Below are 22,494 nucleotides of genomic sequence, written 5' to 3'. Positions count from 1 at the left end.
TAGCATGTCTGAAACATTGAAGGACCAGCATGGTGATAAGCCTGCAAATGACACAGGTGAAGGACAACCTGATCGAGCTAATGAGATGGACCGACTTCATACTGAATGCAATGATTTGAGTGCAGCAGTCCATGATAACATGACCTTCACTGAATACTACAAACTGAAAACAAAAGGAAGGCATAGGAGGAAGAGGTATTGCCTTAAAGATAAGCTAGATGGAAAGACTGATATGAATGAGAAGAGTAAAGAGCGGAAGCTAGAAGAAACACACTTGAAATAAGGAAACCCAGAAGTTACTATTGAAGAAAGGATAGAAATAAAAGAGGAATCACTTCAGCCATATGAGGATATGGGCAAGCAAGAATCAACTATTGCACCTTCAAGTGGAGAACACATAAGTCTTCATGGCGACCACAAGGTTGAAGAAATTGTTGTCCCGGAGTTTGCCAAACCGGCACTAATTGATCAGCTATGTCGAGAAATTCAGTCATCTATGGCAGCCATAACGCATCAGGATGATAGTGTGTGAAGTCTTATATTGTTGACACTCAATATTTGAGGGAAGAACCTTTTATGATGGTCAAGCACAAAGAGCACTCAAATTTGCATGGACATGAGGAAAGGTATGAGTCACGTATTTATATTTGTAAATACAGAGTGCATCATGGATCATGAGTCACCTCTTTTCAAGAGCCCATTGAAGGTTCAACTCATAGTTATGGAAGAAATAGTTGAGAATGCATTTAGTGGATCAGCTAACAGTGATATGCATGCATGTGAAGATGGAGACATTTGTGATTCAGATTTGGTTGGACATTTAGCCATCCTTGAGGGATTCAAGGAGTCTACTTGTGTTGAGACAACCCCGTCATAAAGAAGATTCCTTCGTGGAGTATGAGGGTGCCCCAATTTCAGAACTTGTGACACATCTCATGGAGGCAATTCATGGTGAGTTGCAGCTATTCTATGATCCAAGATATGAAGATGATTCCATAAAGGTAATTGATTTTGAGTGGCATATGCTGGAGTTTCAGATGGAATATGGTTTATGGCTAAGTCACCACGTTCGAATTAGAATCCGAGTTCGGCAACCATAAAATTTGGATGAAGTTTGGGAAGGGCAAAAAATTCGGAAAACAAATTCGGCATTAAATTCTCCTTGTATAATTTTATTTTTAAAAAAATATAAGTAATATATCCAATAAATTATCAAATAGTTTAAGATTGCAAAATAGATTTGAAATCATTTTAAAAAGATATCAAATTTATAAAATATAATCCATAAGAAACATGTGAAATCACGATTGCTGAGATGTTTTTTTGTCAAAAACATACAATCAAAAGTCAAGACTTTGGAACTTCAAAAGAGTTAAAAGTCATCAAGAGTGTGAAGATGTTTTTTAGTCAAAAAGGTGCAATCAAAAGTCAAGATTATAGAACTTCAAAAAAGTTCCAAGTCATCAAGAGCACATGGCTGAGCTGTTGTAGCATAATCATTAGTATCCCTGCCTAATTCATCATCTAGAAAGTCGAGCTCAACTAGAACTCCAGCTGCTATGTCTTCTGAAATTTGTTGTTGTGAAGAAGATGTGGAGTCATTTGCTGATCTGTTCATGAACAATTTTAAATTGTTGCAAATGTAGACAAGATCTCCCAACTTTCTGGACAGCAACTTGTTTCTCTTTTTGGAATAGATGTGGTTAAAGCAACTCCAATTCCTCTCACAAGCTGATGAACTTGATCCTTGACTCAAAATTTGAATGGCAAAGCACTATAGTTTAGGAGTTTGTGCTCCATAGCTCATCTACCATCTATAAGCAGATACCTCATCTCGTATCATATCATCTTGACCTGCTTCTATTCCAAACAACCCTTCTCCTTTCTTGCATTTCCAACATTGGTCTTTGATTAGAGTTGCAGTTGTTCGATCTCATTCAAACCTGCTAATGGCTTCATAAAGCCCTACCATAATTGCAAAATCACCTTGTCTATCAATATGAAATAACTTAGGCTCCAAATAGCAGTTGTTGCATGTAAAGGTGTGTGCATCATTTTCCATCTAGAATCAATTATCTCCCATATCTCCATGTACTCTACTTCTACATTATTTGGTGCTCTCTAAATAGATTACTTACAACAGCCCATGCTTTCATAAAGCATGCCAAGGCAAGGAGTGTCACCATGCGAAGAACATCAACAATTGGTCCACATATATTGAAAACCTTTGCTTCACTTTCCCCAAAGATGTTTAAAATAATTTGCTTTATGTTCTTTCCCTTAGCACTTTTAGAAAGCGTTGAACTTTCCTACTCAATGGAACAAACAACCAATCTCAAAACTGCTTTCTCTTCAACCACTCTTTTCAAAGTGATATAAAATGAAGCAAACCTTGTGTCACAAAGCCTCAACTGTAATTTTAAACCCTAGGTATATTAATCAGATTTACATAATTGATTATGCCCTAGGTTGTAATCAGATTTGCAGTATTTTAGTAAACCAACTTAGATTAATTATGCCCTAGATTGTAATCAGATTTGCAATATTTAATAAGCCAACATAAATCAGAAATAAAACAGTAGACAAACAAGCATACCCTGGGAAAACCTCCAAAGAGGAAAAACCCAGCATGAAAGACCCACAGGTCAGATTATATATTCTCCTCTAAATATAAGTACAATACTTAGCTTGAATTTGATCTTCACATATCAGATCTGTCCCTTGTATGCTTCAAAGCCTTGCATAAAAACCACTATGTCCTCTTGGACAATTTCGCACCAATCTGAAATACAATTTTGCACCAATCTGAAATAGTTCGCACTCTTCCTTGAATTCGCACAGCAGAGCTAAATCGCCTTTGTATGTGAACTTGATGATTGTGTATTGACTTGCAAATTGTCATTTATTTATATGCATCTTTTGCACTTTGAAATGTAAGTCGGCCTCCTTGGTTTTTGGCGCCAATAGTTAAATGGCGTGTATTTAGCATAGCGTGGCAATGTGAATAAGAGAGGGTCACATTACCCTAGGATAGGACCTGGTTCTAAAGGGGGTTCGAATGTTGCCTTAAGACAATCCGAACCCCTATAACCCTAGTTACAATCAACATCAACAACTCCCTAGATGCATGTTGCCTATAAAGACTTAATGGGAGACAATTTCTGATGAAATTTGCAAATGCTCTCCCTCGATGAATTGCTTCATGTATCCATGGGAATTTAGCCAAATCATGAAGTGACAAATCTAGACAATGGGTGCACATGGGTTCCAATATATTTGTGGGTACTTCTCTACAATCAGCCTCCCAGCTCCCACACAATTTGCTGGACTATCAGTAACAACTTGAACCACATTTTCCACACCTACTTCAAAAATCACTGCCTCTAATATCTAAAAAATATACTTTGAAGTTTTCTTTTGGTTCATGGTATCAATCACTTTCAAAAACACAACACCTTCAGGGCAAGCTACTAAAACATTAATCAATGGCCTTTGACATATATTTGACCATCCATCACTCAATTTAGTGCAACCTGTTGACTTCCAAGAGTCTTTGACCTTAGCTAATTTTGTTGTCACTCTATCTTCTGACCTCTCTAAAAGAGTTGTCCTGAAAGCCTCTGAACCTGGAGGTGTGCACCCTTTGCCAAACTCTGCAACTTTCTAAATTGCATTACAAAAATGAGGATGCCACGTTGAATGGAATGACAATTAAATAAAACATATCAGCTAATGCATCATCCACCTGTTGTTTTTCTTTTGGTTTCCAAAAGCTGTTCAATGTTCCACTTTCTTTTGATGCACTTGTGGCCTTGAGTGAGCTGGAAGAAGACATAATAGAGGTGAATTTGGACACATCCTCTTCAATTCTTTGTTTTTTTGTGTCTTCTTCATCATTCCTACAATTGAAGAGGATTGTTCTATCTCTAAAGCAGCTCTTATTTCTATAGTCACATTTGGACATGCTTTAACACCTCCTCCTAGACCCCCAATAACACCAAGCAAGTGGTCCCTTGCCCTTGTTAAACTTCCAGTAAAAAATTTCTGACACTTGGTACAATGGAGATCAGCACCATTGCGGGCCACATATTTCCATAATTCGTCTTCTGATTTTTTTGGAGCCATTAAATTATGATCTGCATGAGTTAATGGAAAAATAATATTTAATATTTAAATCATTAACTAAATTTTATTTAAATAACATTAAAATAAAATATATGAAATTTGTATTTTTGACTTTAAAAAACAAAATAAAAACTAAGTTTATTTTAAATAAAATAATTTATTAAATTTTAATTTCAAACTTTCAAAATAAAAGTACTAAATTTGATTTAAAACATTCACTAATACTTTACATTTAAACATGTATATAATTTTTTTATATTTTTTAATCTAAAAATATAGAAAACAAAATTAAAACAAAATAAAATTATTAAACAGATTTTTAAACAATAAAATTTATTTAAACGTGAATATAATTTTTTAACCTTTTTAACTCTAAAAAAAATATAAAATACTAATTTTTATTTTTAAAAACTAATCTTTAAAAACAAAATAAAATTACTGAACTGCAATTTTTTAAACAGTAAAATAAAATATATTAAATTTTTTTACTTTGAAAAACAAAATAAAAAATAGTCAAAAATAAAATAATATTAAGTTAAATATATTATTTGTATGCGTTAATGTTTTAATAAAACCTAAAAAAATAAATCTAAGCGAGGGCCTACCTAGGTCTGGCGGACGACGAACTACGGCAGTAGCACTTGCAAGCTCCAATGGCGAACGATCAACTGAGGCGCAACAAGTCACAGCAATAGCACATCTTACGTCTTCAATAGGAGCTTCAGTGCATTCTTCAACAAAATGCGAAGCCCACAAAAAGCCAAAAGAGAGCCCACGAAAAACTAGAAGATAGCCCACAAAAATCTCTACAATCGATCAAAATTGACTACCAAATGCTCTTAGTGATTTAACCTAGCCAACATTTCCTGCAAAATGATCTCCATGAAACTGATGTGCTTTCCCGTCAAGTTTGGTGCTTCATATATATTAAAAAAAGATGAAAGCCCTAAAAAACGTGGCATTAAAATATTTTAGCAAAAACACGTCATTCATTTTGCCGTGCAAGTTTGACTCGAACCTTTCCGAATTTTATAAACGTTTTTTAGGTTCGGCGAATTTTGAACCTGGTGCCAAAAGTTCGGCGAATGCGGTGACTTAGGTTTATGGTATGTAGATGAGCTCATAAGGGTAGAAGTATTCCAGCCCTAATCCACTAGCTTGTACCTCACATAGTGTTGATAAACTTAGCACAAATGGTCGTTGGAGCCTTTGGAGGTATCGATTGTTTCATTTGGAGTGAGGTTCTCAATTGGATAGATATCGCTCAGATTTATAACAGCAGCATGTGGTGTGTGAGCGTGATGATTTGAGACTCTGGTGGTACAACAGAGAATTGCTTGAGTGCAAGCATGTTTGGGCCGAGAGGATTGTAATGTCCCCAATTATTGAGGTGACAATTAATTAAATTGATTTTTATTAAGTTGTCAATAAATTAATGAAATATTCAAATGATAACTTAATATTAATTAATTTAATTAAATAATAATAAAATATTATTATTATTAAAGTTGACCAAACCACCCCCCCTGTTTATGGGGCTAGGAAGGTTGATCTTCCTATCAACCCTTGAGGTGGTGTGAATTGGACTGGATGGATCAAAATAAATTTTTATGGGGCCTTGAAAGAAAATTTGGGGCCTAGTGGGGCTAGCAGCATCACATGTGATCACAATGGAACTATCCTTGCGGAGAGATCAATACACCTAGGGGAGGCCATGAACAATATTGCAAAATTCAAGGCTCGTCTATTGGGATTAGATTTGGAAGTGAAGTTGAAAGTGACCCGACTTCACCTTGAAGGTGAATTTTTAATCACCATTAATGGCATTAGTCAAAACTCAGACTCCCAATTGGAAACTCACCCGTTGGCTCAAACCGATTCGCGAACTAATCAACGAATTTATGGATTTCAAACTCACACATGCATATAGGGAGGGAAATGGCCTAGCTGATGATCTTGCTAATTTTGCATCAAAGAGTTGCTTATATGATGCGGAATATGAAGTACATGACATGTGGCACACTCGGACTGAATTGGCGCAACCCCTATGAGGTTGGGGATGTTGATAGCAATTTATTGTTGCACAAGGTGATGACGGAAGAGGCATGATATTCCATTATGGCACGATTGGCTAGTGTACCATATATGCTCGAACCCAATGAACTTTGATGTATACAACCCATATCTAGGAATTATTCATGTAACTAAGGATGATGTGTCGTTTTACCACATTGCCATTGGATGATGAGCATATCTGCAAAGGACATATAATTTATGAGATGCCTAAATTTCATTTTGGGATTTCCATTTCCCTACCCCCATGCAAATATGAGGAGATTTGAATTACTGTCTGAAGCAAGTGGCATGATATCATGGTGTGGTGGTTTAAAGCTTTGATCAACAAAGGACAAATTGCATTTTCCTATTTATCCTCCCGAGTGGCCATTAGTGGCTCATATCATTTGTCTTGGAGTACAGAGTTTGCAGGGATAAAAATGAACACTCCCATCAAATTGATCTTTGCTAAGCGGCAGATGTCTTATTTAGGGGAGGTAACGGGGAAGAGGCTCAAAACCATACTTAATTCATCTCATTGTTTGGTTATTCATGCACTGAAGGCCAATTTAGGGGAGGAATTTCTCAATGCTTGCCACAGGCATTGTGTTAATACCGACATCCTTGCCATGTTCTTGGTGATAGTGCTGAAAATGGGGGAATTGAAGCAAGGAGCAAAGTTTCTGAGATGGAAGGTCTTCCAAAGCTCATTTCTTGGGGAAATGGAGGTTGTTTTGGAGAATGTGGATGGAAAGATGATGGTTCCTCTCCCGCAAGGCTACTTTGTGGTCCGCCGCCATGGGAAGGAAGTACCTAAGTTGCTAGTGCTTACTACATTTGAACCTGAAATTTTCGAAAGTCGAAAACTAAATTTTGACATGAACATTGTTATCCTCAAAAAGCTATTGGGGATTATGTTGAATGAAGGTGGTGACTGGAGTAAAAACTACTTGAGGGCAGAAGGTCTTGATAGTGATGATGATGAAGCTGAAATTGGGGAGGTTATCAAAGAAGAGTTGCTGATGAAGGTCTTGGAGAAGGGCCTTCCTCTTGAGGCTGAGATGGTGGGACACGAGCAATGCGGAGCTGAATGTCTGGTGTGAGCTGAGTTTGAGGGAAGGAAGAGCATTGAGTAATGGCTCTTTAAATGTTAAGGTTTTTTTGTATAATCTATATACTATAGGTTATAGTTGACATTTTGCTAGCATATATCCCTAGTATGGGGTGTTAGTTCTACACTTTTGTGTCTTCTAGTGTATCAAGGGCACCATTTTGAGTTGGGTGTTCCTCATTCTGCATGTTGAATATCTGTATGGTTGGGGACTAGATGTTAATAGGTGGTGTTGTCTCAGTGCACTGGGCACATATAGTTATTGACATCTATGTAAGTTTTTATCTTAAATAATATAATGGGTGTTGCCTCACAGCAACTATTAATCTACCAAAAAAAAAATATTAAAGTTGGCCAAGTCAGCCTAATCTTCTAGAAAGTTCCTAGAAGTCTTTATAAGGAGTTTGTTGGATTGTGGCAAATCATGCTTTTCGATTTGATAAACACTTGATGATTTTTGGAGACGAAAACATTCAAAGTTTGAAGAAGGGCTAGACAAAAACCTAGTTCTTCCTAAGGGGTGGATTTGTTGATTTGTGATGGAATCTACATCTGGGAAAATTAGTCTCCTTTGGAGACAAATTAAATAAAGATACTTGCATCTATTTCTTTTTTTTTGGGTCGGTAATACGTATATTTTATTAATAAGGATCTATAAATACAAAACTATTTCAAGATTTTGCGAAACGTTTGAACCATACAAGCGGACACCCATCAAAACCCCCACACTAGACACTAAACCCCACCATTAAACCAGACAATGCACCACCAACCAGTTGGCTTGATTCAAAAAGAGCCAACTTTTGCACATGTCGAAGGGCTACAACACCATTACCAAAAATTATCACCCCGAGCCTACAGACAGACTTCAGATACCACCACTACTTGAAGACTCAGACTACTAAAAGCCATACATAAATCTTCATCAAATTTACAAGTATATTAATATTCCAAAATTTACATACCAACCGAGCTTTAAAATGGCCAACATTGTAAAACAAAATTTTAAAAGAAACAAACAAAAACCCATCCAACCCTAGGCTAGGGCACATTGTGAATTAGGTCGCTCGAACCCTCACCTGCATTGTTCATTTCTGCTCCTTCCGTTGCAGCTCCAGCAAGCGCCACCGGCCGTTTTTTCTACTTCATCCTCCTAGCTCCCACCATCTTCCTCTTACCCTTCACCTTCAATTCCCTCATTACAAGTCCAAAGTTCCAATACCATGAGACTCTGCCTCCCTTTCCTTCAAGTAAAGCTTGAGCGAATCCCAACCTATTGCAGCTTCCGCTCAGCGTTCATCACGGTCTACCCCAAAAGGCCATCGAATAAAAGGCACCAGCTTCCTCAATTCATGAATGCCATCAATGTCAAGACCCTCTCTAGCATCAAACTCCATGATGAAAATGTTGTCATTGATGTCAAAGGCCAAAACAATAATTGTCATTGGCGTAAAAACAATTGAATGAGGTTATTATCATTACTGTCAAAGAAATTGGACTCAGTTAAAGTTAAATTATTTGGTGAAAATATATATAGCAGATATGAAGAGTTTATCCAACTATATGGAATCATGAAGAAATGAAGAAGATGATCATAAAGTATATATAATAATCACACACACAGGTCCAGGCACAATAATCTATGAATAACAATTAAGGATATTTTGATCAATGCATTTTAGGCAGCAAACAATAAAGAAGGCAAAAGTGAGTGATTTATATGCTTAAGACAAAGACAGTAAGCAACAGATGGCAAGCAATCTGTTTCAGACTATGATGACTAATTGACAATGCAATAGTCAGCGTCCTTATTTCTTCATGATAGAAAAAGTGTAATCAGTTTTAAACATGTGGCAATAAATTTAATAACAGTGACTTAATGGAGAAAAAGAAGTTCATTCTTAAGACAGCTACTGAATCGACTCTTAAAGCAGCGAATTACATTTATACTATGGGACAGCGATCTTATTTTATGAAGAATGGCACCCTTACTATGACTAAGTATTAAGGAGCAATCAGATTGAAAAAAGATGCGATGCAATTCAGATATCCAGCACCTAGTGATTTGGTGATTACATAAATGATTGAACGTGGCAATTATCACTAATATATAAGTGCAGTGAATGATGGGAACTGAATGTTTGAGTTATCGAATATTCAGACATGTGACGGAAGCACAAATTGAAGAGTCTAAATAAGATGAGAGCTTTCCAGAGGAGATGAATTAAGACAACAATCTAAAAGCTATACAGTAATAAGCGATTTAATATGGTCAAAGACAATGACCATTATCCTTGGGAAATATTTAAGGACAGCGATCTATGTTATAAAGTCCATCACCCTGTTAGCGGCGATTACATCTTCTAAAGACACCAATGAAATACGATATAAAGAGCAGCGATGTGAATGATAAAGAATTAATAAAAGCAGAGGCCTCATCAAAGATTTGATTATAAACAGCAGCTATGGTAACTACAGGATGAAGAACATAGATTTAGTTTCAGTGATTCCATGATGAACAAAGGTTGTGATTCTAATTGAAGTAGAATGGTGAAAATATTTATTAATCAACAATTCGTATTAAGGAAATGCCCGATAAAAGAGTGGCAGCATCATTATGGATATGTTTCTCTTCAACAATGAATAATGGCGATGTGGTTAGCAATCAGATTTAGAGATGAAAAACATCAATATTAATGAAGACAGAGGAAAGCCGCGACTTAAGACGCAAATGTTAAAGACAAAAGAATAGCAACTATGTACCGGTCAACAATTATAGACAAAGACTTTGTCATTAAGTGTGATCTGATTAAAACATACAGCAAGCACTATACAGACATCAGCATACAGAAAGACTTATATTGCCAATCTCGAGGATTGAGTTGACAATATGTTTGAAGAATGGCGACTTCCTGTAAGCAGCGAGGATGTTTTTATCAGCAACCTGTATAATATAAACAACAAAGTTTTGGTAGCGGTCTGTAAAGAAAAACTGAATTTAAGTATATTCTATCATCATTTACACAGCAGCGACTTGTTTGAGAAGAAATATTACAGCAGATCCCAATACATGTGAAGAAGTTCTTGAGACAGCGCTGGAAATTAACGACAACAATTCTAGAATGATCACTAAAAGTCAGTGATAATATTGAAGATATTGAAGATTATCGTTTGTTTGTAAACTAACTTATTAAAGAAATGAGTTTATCAAAAGGGTGGAATCTTACTAAGCTGAAACGCTCACTATATCCACCAAAAGTTGTGTTTTGATTATGGTTAGTAATGACTTTCTAGAAAGATGCTTTGTTTTATGAAATGGTATGTCTTTCTACATAAAGACATAAATGTACGATGAGGTATATAAGACAATAGAAGTGTAAGTGTGTTGAAGTGTGTGTTATAGTGTATAATTCTGGAATTATACTCCAGATAGAAGGAAAGTTTTCAGATATATTTTGTGTTATGTGAGAATGATATGTGAAGATTGTTGGTGTGTGTAGCTGAGGTCGGACCCTTGTTTGGGCCGACCTAATGAAGAGGCATTTTTTATTAAATATAAATAAAATATAAATTATATTTATTATTTATTGAGGGCCAACTTGCATAAGTCCGCCACCCTTGAAGGGACACGTTGATTCCATAAGGGGCCTTTCAATGGGGTACAAAGGAAGATCATTTTTGTCTTCCATCCAGCACTCAATTCACTCAGTATTCACAACAGATAGAAGGATATCTACAGCAGAATCATAGCAGTTCATACCATCACAGCAGATAGAAGGATATCTACAGCAGATTGTGAATCATCAAGGAAGTCCAATGGTTGAATGTGTTTAGCTTCAAGTACTGAAGTGACTTTGTAATTCAACTTGCCATTTGTCACATATAATAAAGACATTGTTGCTGGGTTTTTCACCTTCAAGTTGGAAGGTTTTCTCAGGGTATATGCTGTGCAATTTTGTGTGAATGGTTTCGTATCTGCTTTATTGTTAATCTGATCTTAAAACTAACAAAGATATAAAAGATATGTATATGCAGATATAAAGAGGAATATGTGCAGATTTGTAAAGATGTATGCAGATATAGAGGAGTGTATGCAAATATAAAAGGTCTGCAGATGAATATATTGTATCAGATTTGAAGAAAAGAATATGAAGAAATTATAGCACATTTGTAGAAGAGATTATAGTAGATTGTGGAAGAAAAGTCATCCATCATCCCTTTTTATAGCAACACTGTCAAGGTGGAGAATCAGATTTGTGTGAAGTGGGTTGGTGCTCACGAATTCTGAAGTGAGAATTGGTGCTTCCAGTGGGTTGGTGCTCACAAAATTCAGAATTGGGAGTTGGTGCTTCCAGTGGGTTGGTGCTCACTAAATCAGATTTGGGAGTTGGTGCTTCCAATGGGTAGGTGCTCACAGAATCAGATTTGGGAGTTGGTGCTTCCAATGGGTTGGTGCTCACAAACAGTGTTAGAAGTTGGTGCCTCTAGTAGGTTAAAGCCTACAAACAATGTAGAAGAAGAAATTTATAAAAGCATTAATTTGTCGTGGTTTTCTCCCGTAAGGGTTTCCACGTATATATCTTGTGTTCTACTTGTGTTCTTCTTAGTTAGATCACATATGAATGTTGCCATGCAATGAATATGTTAATAAGTTATATACTTGTGATTGAAGTTGAAAAAGTTTAAATTGGTTGTTATACTGATTCACCCCCCCTCCCCCTCTCAGTATGTGGTCTTCACCCCGCTCCAAGCATGGCCATCTCGAGCAATTCCATCAATCCACATAGTCAGTCATCCTCAACACACCCCCTCAACACCTGCACCAGAACATCCTTCTGCTCACCCAACTCCAAACCCCAGGCCATCACCATTGTGACTACATCCACATGCGTACGATACTTCTGCATGGTCTTCAGAAAACATTCACCGAGAAGGGTCTCCATAATCTGCACAAACACTGCATCTCCAAACTTGAAAAGGTATTTAAGCCTCTTTGCAGTAACGTCGCCCACGAACACCAGCTGTTGTTCGGAGGTGCAAAGAGTGAACGTTGCTTCCATCCTTGTCAACACCTCGACAGCCATCGCTTCTGGACACAACCAAAAATGGGCCCAAACAACTATAAATAATGCTCCACCATCACAACATTCTCAGTCGTGCCAAATAATAATGGCAGTTAAATGCCAATCTGTACACCTCTGCCCATATCATCCTCCGATAGATCTCTAAAATCCTCCACATGACTTTCATCCACTTCCCCAGATGATGTCACCCACTTGGAAAGTACATTTGCCACTTCATTTCCTTCCCTCCGTGCATGTGAAATGCTATAATTTCTACTAAAATTTAAATCATTTGTTAAATGAATTTATTCAATTGCCAGGCTTGGGCTTCTCCTTTAATTATTGCATTGGTAATTATTTGGGAATCATCCTCTAGATGTAGGTTTTGAATTCCCAATTTAATCCCCCATCGGATGGTCAATATAGCCGCTCAGCCACATTATTTGTTCCCTCTGATAGTTTTTGAGCTCCCATCACCAAAATGTTCCCCTGCCACTCTCATATAACAAAACCTGCCCCTGAAACTCTAGGGTTTCCTTTTGATGCTCCGTCAGAATTTTCTTTGTACCATATCCTTGTTGAGGTGCATCCCATTTTACTTTACATCTCGAGACCCCAATCAGATTAACCCAGCAAAGCCCATGAACGGGCTACTTGCATATATTTCTTATTTTGAAATAAGTTCATTATATTCTAAATAGTGTTTGGCGAATCAAAGTTATATTTGGAAGCGGAAACATTATTATATCTGAAAAATTAATAGTTCCGGCAAATTATAAATTTTGATGCACTTGAATGTGTAATGTCCCCTCTATTTCATGACTTAGGAAATAGAGACATTTATCTTTCAAAGATCAATTGCAATAGGCTTCTTTCTATTTAATGTTAATGAACATAATTCTACACGGTTTATATTGCCAAACAACGATTTTCAAGACATTCTTTGAGTCACTGATAGTATACTTGCTATATGATGGAGATTATCTTGATCTGCAATATCATTTATATAGAATAGTACATCCACCCAGATTACAATAATGTGAACGAGATAATTGATATCTGTTGCAACTATAGATAGATATTGATTCGTACATAAATGGATCAGGTATTAGTCTGTCTGTTCTCCCTGAATATGGTCTTGATAACCACGCATTCAGTAGTTACAATTCTGATAGAAATTATGAAACTTGCTCCCAAAAAGGACGTCAAATAAGAATATGAATCTGATATATCTTTGGTTACCTCACAAAGGATCTCCTAAATGCAATCTAACTCTAACTAATCAACAATGATGTATATCTGTATCTGAGATAACTGATCTGCTTATATATAACAACGGATAGAGCCAAATGAATGATAGCCGTTTCTGAATTGTATCTTTATAATTCTGTGTTGAGTAATTAAAGACCCAATCGTGTATGAAGGCAATAAGATATTTATTTCCGCTTGTTCTTTCTGCGTATGTGCTTTATAATCCTTCAGTCTATTCAACGCCTCTCCTGATTAATAGACTTTGTGTGCTTGTGTCCTTAGCCCTTCAGATGATGGAACGTATACCATCCCCTCTTGGTTGTTTGAAGGTTCCTATGAGCACCACCTGGTCTGAGAACCCACCTTCCAATAACCAAATTCCCCCAATCTTGAAATGAGAGATTGTGATTGCTCTTTTATACCATGTGCTTGGGATGAGAAACTACATGGATGAGACATGTCTCACGTATCGTGGCGATTGCCTACCTTCATCACACTACTTCCTTGTAGTTGCATCCTTTCATTATTAATGCTATTCGCTGCATCATTATCCTTATGTTGATCGTTCTTTAATTAGTGGGTCATAACCTTTGATTAGTCTTCTTACTAATCGGTGATTAATATTTCTTCTCCACTTATCGATTAATATACTTAATATTTGGACAATATCGCGTTTCCCTTAAGGACAGATGGTCTTCTCTCCTTAATCGATATTGCAATCAATAGTTGCCATTTATTAATGGTGTTTTTTAATTGGTATGTGTTAGCCTTCATCAATATTATGATTATGCCTAATTGTCGCTGATGGCAAATATTAGTTACTATCGTCACTATAAGCTTGGTCGATATCTTGACAACCACATTTGTACTTTCTTCCTTGATAGAGATTGATAATCTCCTTACCATGCTTTGATCCGATACCTCACCAATAATTCATATTGTTATTGACCACCGATATGGTATTTGATATCTTCAATTTTTTTAGTCATCTATTCAATGATAATCTTATTGATGTCTTCCCTTGATTAGAAACACACAGGTATGAAGCACTGATATTTCTTGATTGCTGCTCATATTGAGATTCCATTCACTTCTTATTCCTTTTTCTCTACCTTATAGCCTTATTTCTTCATCTTTGCTTCTGATCGATCCATGGTGATACAGTGCACACGTTTGGTGGGGGACATCACAGAATGCATTGGCTCTTCATTGTTTGCCAAGTCATGGTTTATGATTATTATGGACAGAAGCTTTATTTTAAGATTGCAAATTAATATTATATTGAGGGACACGTGGCTTCCTATATTTTTATTGTTTTAGTGATTGTTTGCAAATGTTATTGAAGAGCCATAAGATTGTGGAATGTTATTATCAGGGCATTGAGGTTTGAAGTATTATTTTTGTGTGGGCTGATTTATAATTTAAGAAGACTTTTCTAAGGTTCAACATATGAAAGATTTAATTCAAGCTACAGCCATAACATTTATTTGAGCAGATATAATATTAAAGCGACTTCTGCAAGTCATTTCCACAATTTCTTTGCACAGCTGCCTGAACGGCTTCAACTAGTAAAGCCACAGAATTACCATCAGTTCGCGAAGCTTCTGTGAAACCCTCATTGTGGCACTAATTACAGTCAGGTCTCCATTAACAGCTGGGGTTCCCATTCATCAAGAGCATACGATCTCTACCTATATTGCTTCTTCCTCTTGTCCCTCTCTCTGAGAATTGGTGTGAATTCTTACATTGATGAAAGATGCAACACAAGAATAACGCTAGACTGTGGACATCAAAGGAGAGGCAGCGCCACTTCCAAGTGCCTCAATCGTGGGTGCTAAATGAAATCAAACCCTCTCAAGCTGTAGGCACTCTGGGCCACAATCATCAAGCGGTTCAGTCTCAGATAGAAGTTAGAGAAATTGCGGTCCATGTTAGAGATCAAACCTAATGGTATTGCTCATTAGAGACAGTTAACTTGTGATTATGTAATCTCTATGATATCATAAGCTTGTTGAAATAAGGATTCATAAATCCGCTTGAATGTTGAATATAAAATCTGATAAATTTTGATAGAAGGGAGCCTAAATGTGTGTACTGGAAATGCAAATATGAAAGATCTATTTCTGATTTCATTAACAAAATTTCATGCTAAGTATTGTTTCAATCTGTTCTAAATTAACCTATGAAAATTAAGCATTATCAGCAGTCTCTTTCATAGTCCTTTTTCCTGAAACATCACACTCTACCACGAAAGGTAGTGCAAAATTGAGTATCACAAGAATAGGGGCCCAATGCACAATATCTTCTGCAGATGGTCAAATGATACTCGTGTTCCCACGGACCAATACAAAGCCCCTCTTTTGGTTAATTCAGTCAAAGGCAAGTCTCTATTAAGAATTATTGTTTACATGGGTGTTTAAACTTTAAATAGCATTTAAGTATGTCTAATAAATACTAAGTTGTTAAGAAACAACTTAATATTATTGTTAGTGTGGTTTGTTAAAATATTATTGTACTTAGTTATATAAGATTGTATTACAAGTTGTAAGAACAACTTGTCTAAGTAAAGGAGTGATTCTAGGAGGTTATACCAGTTCTCCTATAATTTAGGAGATAGATAAATATGTATTGAATGAATGTGAGAAGGTGAGTGGAATAGAAGCAATATTATTGTGTGAAGAATATAGAAGCATAATATAATTGTGTGCAAACAAAATTATTTAGCTTCTAATATTTCTGCCCATATTTCTCTCATGGTATCAACGTTGGGCATCCAAAAATTTATTTCATTATCTGTTCAGTAAAATCATGATATCTCTCTTAATACCAAACGAAAAAATAAAAATTCAAGATGTTCTGCACATGATATTAATGTTGCATAAAAGTTCTAGCATCTCAATGTATTTTCAGTAGTTGGACAACCGATTTCAGTAGTTGTATTGCTTAATTTGTATGCTTTCCTGATTCTGAAATGATCAGATGCTTGCTGGCAATTTCAAGCTTGTTTTGAGTCCAAACCATTTTTTGTTCATCCTTTAGTTTGCTGTTATGGATCTCAACTCCAATTGTGCAATTATCTTGTTGACTTTGCTGCAGCCTTTTAACAATTACTGTCGTTGTGGCCTTCTAGTATGGACTATGTTTGTATGTCATTAGGATAGCATTGTCATTGCCTAGCAGAAGTACACAGATTATGAAGCATGATTAGGAAGTGGTATAAAGATTCTGAAGGTGTAAGAGAGAGTTATTTAAGCTGTAACTTATTCAGTTGATAGCTAAATGCATTATGCTATTTTTACGAAGGTGACTTCATGAACTCTATGCATTCATTTAATCTTGCAGTGGTGAGCAAAGATTTTGCAGACAATTGTGTAGGCAACAAATGATGTCATGGTCTACGCATCTTGTCTATGTAAGGGTTAAAATCATTAAAGAATTGTTAAAGTAGTAGTAAAGCATAAACAAATAAAAAGGTTTCAAAAAAATTATAATATAAAATAAATGCCTTTATTGTATTTGGATGCATTATCACTTGTATGCGACATCCATTTTAAGGGGGCATTTTAAAAATAAACTTCAAAGCCAAATTTGCTAAATAGAAAATCAACTAGAGGATGGAAGCACAGGTTTAAGCCACACTCTTGGTTTACCCTTTCACATTCCAAGATTTCGTTTGCAAAAATATGTATGAACTTGTGGTCATAAGAAGTTCCTCAAGACCAATAATGGGCACCATGTAATGTCCTGGAAACCTAGTTTAACATTAAAGTATCCAATAAAGAGGTTTTCTCCTTGCTTGCTGACGGGGTTGATATTTAAAATCAACCACACGTGATAAATAATCACATTGAAAGCATGCTATAAAACACAATGTGCTGAAAATTAGGACCTCCTAATACATTTTAAGAAATATAACAAATGGACAAAAGAATGCACAATCTTTAAAAATGCAATATCTGAAATTAATTTATAAATTCTTAAAGTCAATACACATCTACATAAAAGTATCCAAAAGAATAAAACAATTGTTAAGGCTAAATAAAGATTATCTTATCACCTAACAATTGATGTCTTAAAATTTATATACCATATAAGTGGGGGCAGACATAAACATAAAGTACAGTATTTTTCAAAATTCGGGACATATATGCATATGCATGTGTGCAACCATACATGTGAGAGTGTGTGTGTGTGTGTGTACAATCGTGCATGTGAGTGTGTATGTGTATGTATTTCTGTACTAAATAAACATATACAATTCTATATACAATCCAAGGAAAAGACTGATATTTCTACAAGCTTATATCACAACTACCTTTGCAAACTATGTACTTTCTCAAGCATTTTCTTGTTTACCCATGTTGACTAAGACAAGAGTCTACCGAGGCCTCTAAACAATATCAACAATAACAATTAACCTAAAACCAATCCAAAATACTCTATATGCACAGAGCATGCTTGGTTAAGGATATCACATGTTAACAAATCCCCTTCAGGCCAGTTAACTGCTGAAACTTGGCAAGAAGAAGAACATTTTTTTGTTGATTAAATTAAATTACCTACTCATGAAACATTTGAATTAGCTTCATAATATATGTTTGGAATCAAATCATCACATGCATACCCTGGCTTCAGTACCCTGTAAGCTTCCTTGAGATAATCTGGGAAGTCAGTTCCCATCAGCGAGAGACAGAAGACAGCAACATCAACTGATGATTCAGTCAAAGGGGTCTGCAAAAGACTTGATATATAAATATTGATAACAATAACAGACAACAACTATCACCGCTTAAGCATTCTAAAGATTATCTGAACCTCCCTATGAAACATACATGAGGACATATACATTTAGGCTGCCTTCAGCACTGCCTACATCTCAGTTTATCTAGACTTAAGGAATGAGTCTCCTCATTTATGGATTTAAAAATTAAGGACTTCAATCAATAACAAGAACAGAAATGAAGAAATTAAGTCAATCACAATACCAGAAATGAAGCATGTAAAGGAAGGCCTTTTAAAATACTAAATTTGATTCAAATCCCACAAAAAAAGAGGTTTGTCAGAATACTTACATGTGCCATATCACAAGCAATCACTGATGGGTCACTGGAAACAAGGTCAATAGAGAAAACCTTGTTCTTGACACATTTTGCTAACCTCGCATCACCTGTGACATTCAGTGTCAATTACGTCAAGATCCTGAGCGACAAAAATATTTTCTGGGGATGTCTGATATTTGAGAATGGGATGAAATTGAAAGGACAGACTCTTGAATTAATATTACTTAAACTAATTAAAAGGCCTTGATTGAGTAAATAATGAAACTGTCAAAGGAAGTTCTTACCACATCCAAAATCAGCCACAACTAAAGAGTGGCTGTGCTCCTTGAGCCATTTGGTGATAACGTCCACTGGTTGTTGAGGCCAATGAGACATCTGCTCCTGGTATCCTGAATGATACTGAATGAAGGAGAGACCCATGCTCAGATTTTTATACAGCAGTATGTTGAGAGAGATAATTATATGTGCATACTGACATTCATAAATAACAAAGATACAAAAAAAATCTCACACAATCTAATTTAGAAAGAATAGCATTAAGAAACTATGGATTGTAGATCTGATATAACTTCAAGAACTAGACAATATACTCACACATCTTAGCACCTAGGCCTTATACACAAGCAAATTCACATTTCATAAATATATTTCTATGTTTCATGATGTTGTCCAGGCTATAACAAACCAGTTAGATGCTTGCTGATACAAGTAAAGTGCATATAAAATAGCTAATACTAGAAACAAAAGTATCAATCCTGTAGAATAAAAACTGCTTAGTTTTGCTTATTTTGATCTATAGATGAATGTGAGTTAGGTCGCAATCAAGACAGATTCCTCCTTACTCAGAACTTCAGAATCCACATGTTACTGCAAGATTTTGCAGTTAGTTCAGCAAGTCATATGCCTACAGATTTTGCATGTCTATGGATGCTTGTGGTTCTAATGCAGTTATAGGGTAGAATATGCAGCCACATAGCTGCAGTGTTGCCCAAACTGTAGAGGTTGTGGTTATTAGAAGTCAAGTTGGATCCTCCAAAAGTTTTCAAAAAGCAGTTCCTATGAAAACAGAAGCAAACCTCACAAATCTTGCCATATTAGGATTTGAGAATGTATATGTGGATTTATAACATGAAACTTCAAAATAGGTCAACCCCTAAACACAGTTATGTTAAACAAAGTTATCTCCTGGGTAATGCAGAAAGAGACTACAATGACAAAAATTGCATACCCCAAAACTGCATTATTACATTTTGGTGTCCACTTTAGCCTGTATGTGTTTTTGTGTTGTCTTGACCCCTTGTCCCTAGCCTAAATTATCCCTAGTCATCCATGTCCCCTTACCCATGTCATTTGCATCTCTTTATTTATTGTTCCAATGTGTTCATTTTGTTTAATATTTATCCCTTTTCCATGTTCTTAGCCCCTCTTCAATTTTCTTTTAATTTATCCCCCTTTTCCCCTTTGTTAAACCATTCAATGTTGATTTTAGCCCTATACTATGTTAAAATTCCCAATTTATCTTTCCTAAAACCTACTTTGTCAAGTTTAAAATTAATGTGACCCCCCACCATAAGATCACCCTCTTCGAGCTTGGTGTCTCTCCAAATATTGACCAAGATTCTCATCCACAAACAATGCCCACAATTGGACACACAATAGGTCAGCATACTTTTTATCCTTCCAGCACCAAAATGGCATCCAAACTCATTAATCGTTAAGGCTTCCCACCTACTATGTTTTCATCCTAATTCCTTTGGCAAGTTTATATAAACCTGGTCATTTGTAATTGTTTATATTCTTACCCACCTTGGAAAAATCCTAACTATATCTAATAACAGACAAAATGTCCAATGTTTCATCAAAAAAATGAAATACCATACAAATTTCTTTAGTATAATGTGGTATTCTGAAATACATTCCTTTTTTAAGCTACAAATATGCATATATATTTATAATAAAAAAAAATGTACAGACATATCCAAAACATACGCTATCTCCCATTTTATTTTATTTTGTCATAGCAAAATATTGTACCCACATACTAATACTTGTTCTCAATTCCGATTTGGCAACTTAGAGCTAGATTACTGCTCTCTCTTGAAGATGTTTGTTATATCACATTGCTTCTTGTTTTAACACATACAACAAGCATCAAAATATTTTTTGACAATGTAAGTAGCTACAATCCCCACTTCTATATAGCTACTACTATTTGAACATAAAATCAAGATGTCTAAGCAAGAAGTCAAGGTAAAGATAATTCTAAGATCACTGATTTAATGTATGAGGCCCACCTTGTGAGCGCACATGCAAATCTTTTTTGTTCAATTGTCTCAAGCCTTCTTTCACACTTTTAACAAGTTAGGCTGATCCCACTTGACTTGCTGCTACTATGGGAATCGCTTGTACTTTCTCTTCCTCTAGCTACTACGATGTTTCAGTTCACCAGGTTGTCCCTTGTTTGCCTATGGATTTGACATATAGTTAAAATCAATTAACATATACTAGGGAGTTCCATCCCCCATGTAATGCTCTTCCCATTTGCAGTTTGGAGATGTGTTGATCTCGGCATGTTCCAACTATGCATCCAGGGATGAATGGTTTCTGAGTGTGTTTTGGTTTTGTGAGATTATTCCATGTTTTGCTTTTGTGTATATGGTACCTATATGACTTGTGATGTATACGGAGTCATGGACCACCCACATGTTCGAGATGAGGATCCTTCAACATGTCAGTTATCAATGTTATTGCATTGAGATGTGTGCTTGATATTGTGTCAAGTTCCTTGTGAGGACATGATGTGCTCTTTTGTGACGATATTATATCTGATGTTATTGTGCCTTAATTTCATGATATCCAAGATAATGGTTAAATGTGGATAAAATATGATTGTGAACTTACGATGCTTGAGATATGAATATTGATGTTGAAATTTATTGATAACATGATTTAGCTTAGTTAAATGTAATAAAGTTATATATGTGATACTTGACCCTGTTGGGTGATTTTGCTATGCTTCTGCTATTATGAACATGCACAAGTACACTTGACGTTTGTGGAGTGGTTAAAAGTACGGGGTATTGACTCCACCTAGCTTCACAGGTCTGAGCATATTGCAATAGCAACCCATGTTACCCCAAATACTATGATTAGTAATGCTCCAAAAACCCTAATCCTTATGTGAACACCCAATAAAGAGTGTTTTGGTGCCAATTTATATTCCTCGTGAATTAAATTGCGAAAATGTGTTTTATGGTTTTAATGTCAATTTTCTGTAATTTAATGTTAAAATAGGCTTACATGGCTTTTAATGAGAGATTGAATATCATATGCAAAAGAGTATGTTTTAAATGCCTATTTTGGGTTCAAGGGTGAAATTTGGATGAAAAGGAATTATTTTATTTCAAATTTAATGTGAAAAAGGGTTTTGAGGTTTTAAAAGGCAATTTAAATGTGGCTTATATATATATATAATTTGCATAATTAGGGTAAAATATGTGCATTTGGAAATTAAAAAGTGATATTTAATTTTTTTTTCAAAAAGAGAAAAAGTGAGTTGGATTTTAGAAAGGAATATGGCTCATTTTTATACTTACAGTTTTTAGAAGAAATGGGGGGCAAGAAAACCCTCTTCTTGCTTGAAATTCGGATTTTTTATTGTGAAGTCATTTGTGGAGGAATTTGAGTTAAATTTGTGGCAAAAGAATAGGAATGGGGAAGGGTTCTTGCTGCTCATTGGATTTGTACTCTACTTTGACATGCTTGGACAATTTGAAGAGTAAATTTTAAGCCAAGTTTGAGATAGGAACCTCATTTCTTCTCCAAAGTG

At 35.7% G+C, this 22,494-nt stretch overlaps 1 protein-coding gene across 2 annotated transcripts in view; it reads right to left on the bottom strand.

Annotated features, from left to right (window-relative positions):
- Positions 1 to 22,494, bottom strand: part of LOC131044848 (ribosomal RNA-processing protein 8) — an 83,140-nt gene that overhangs the window by 42,346 nt on the left and 18,300 nt on the right. For both annotated transcript variants that reach the window (XM_057978306.2, XM_057978307.2), the window contains exons 4-6: positions 18,950 to 19,064; positions 18,678 to 18,772; positions 18,230 to 18,336 (exon numbers count right to left, since the gene is read on the bottom strand). In XM_057978306.2, coding sequence (XP_057834289.2) covers positions 18,230 to 18,336; positions 18,678 to 18,772; positions 18,950 to 19,064 — 317 coding nt within the window. The remainder of the gene's footprint in view (positions 1 to 18,229; positions 18,337 to 18,677; positions 18,773 to 18,949; positions 19,065 to 22,494) is intronic.

Source organism: Cryptomeria japonica, chromosome 1 (genome assembly GCF_030272615.1).
Source record: "Cryptomeria japonica chromosome 1, Sugi_1.0, whole genome shotgun sequence".
NCBI classification, from domain to species: Eukaryota; Viridiplantae; Streptophyta; class Pinopsida; order Cupressales; family Cupressaceae; genus Cryptomeria; species Cryptomeria japonica.
This window is presented reverse-complemented; position numbering and strand designations above follow the sequence as displayed.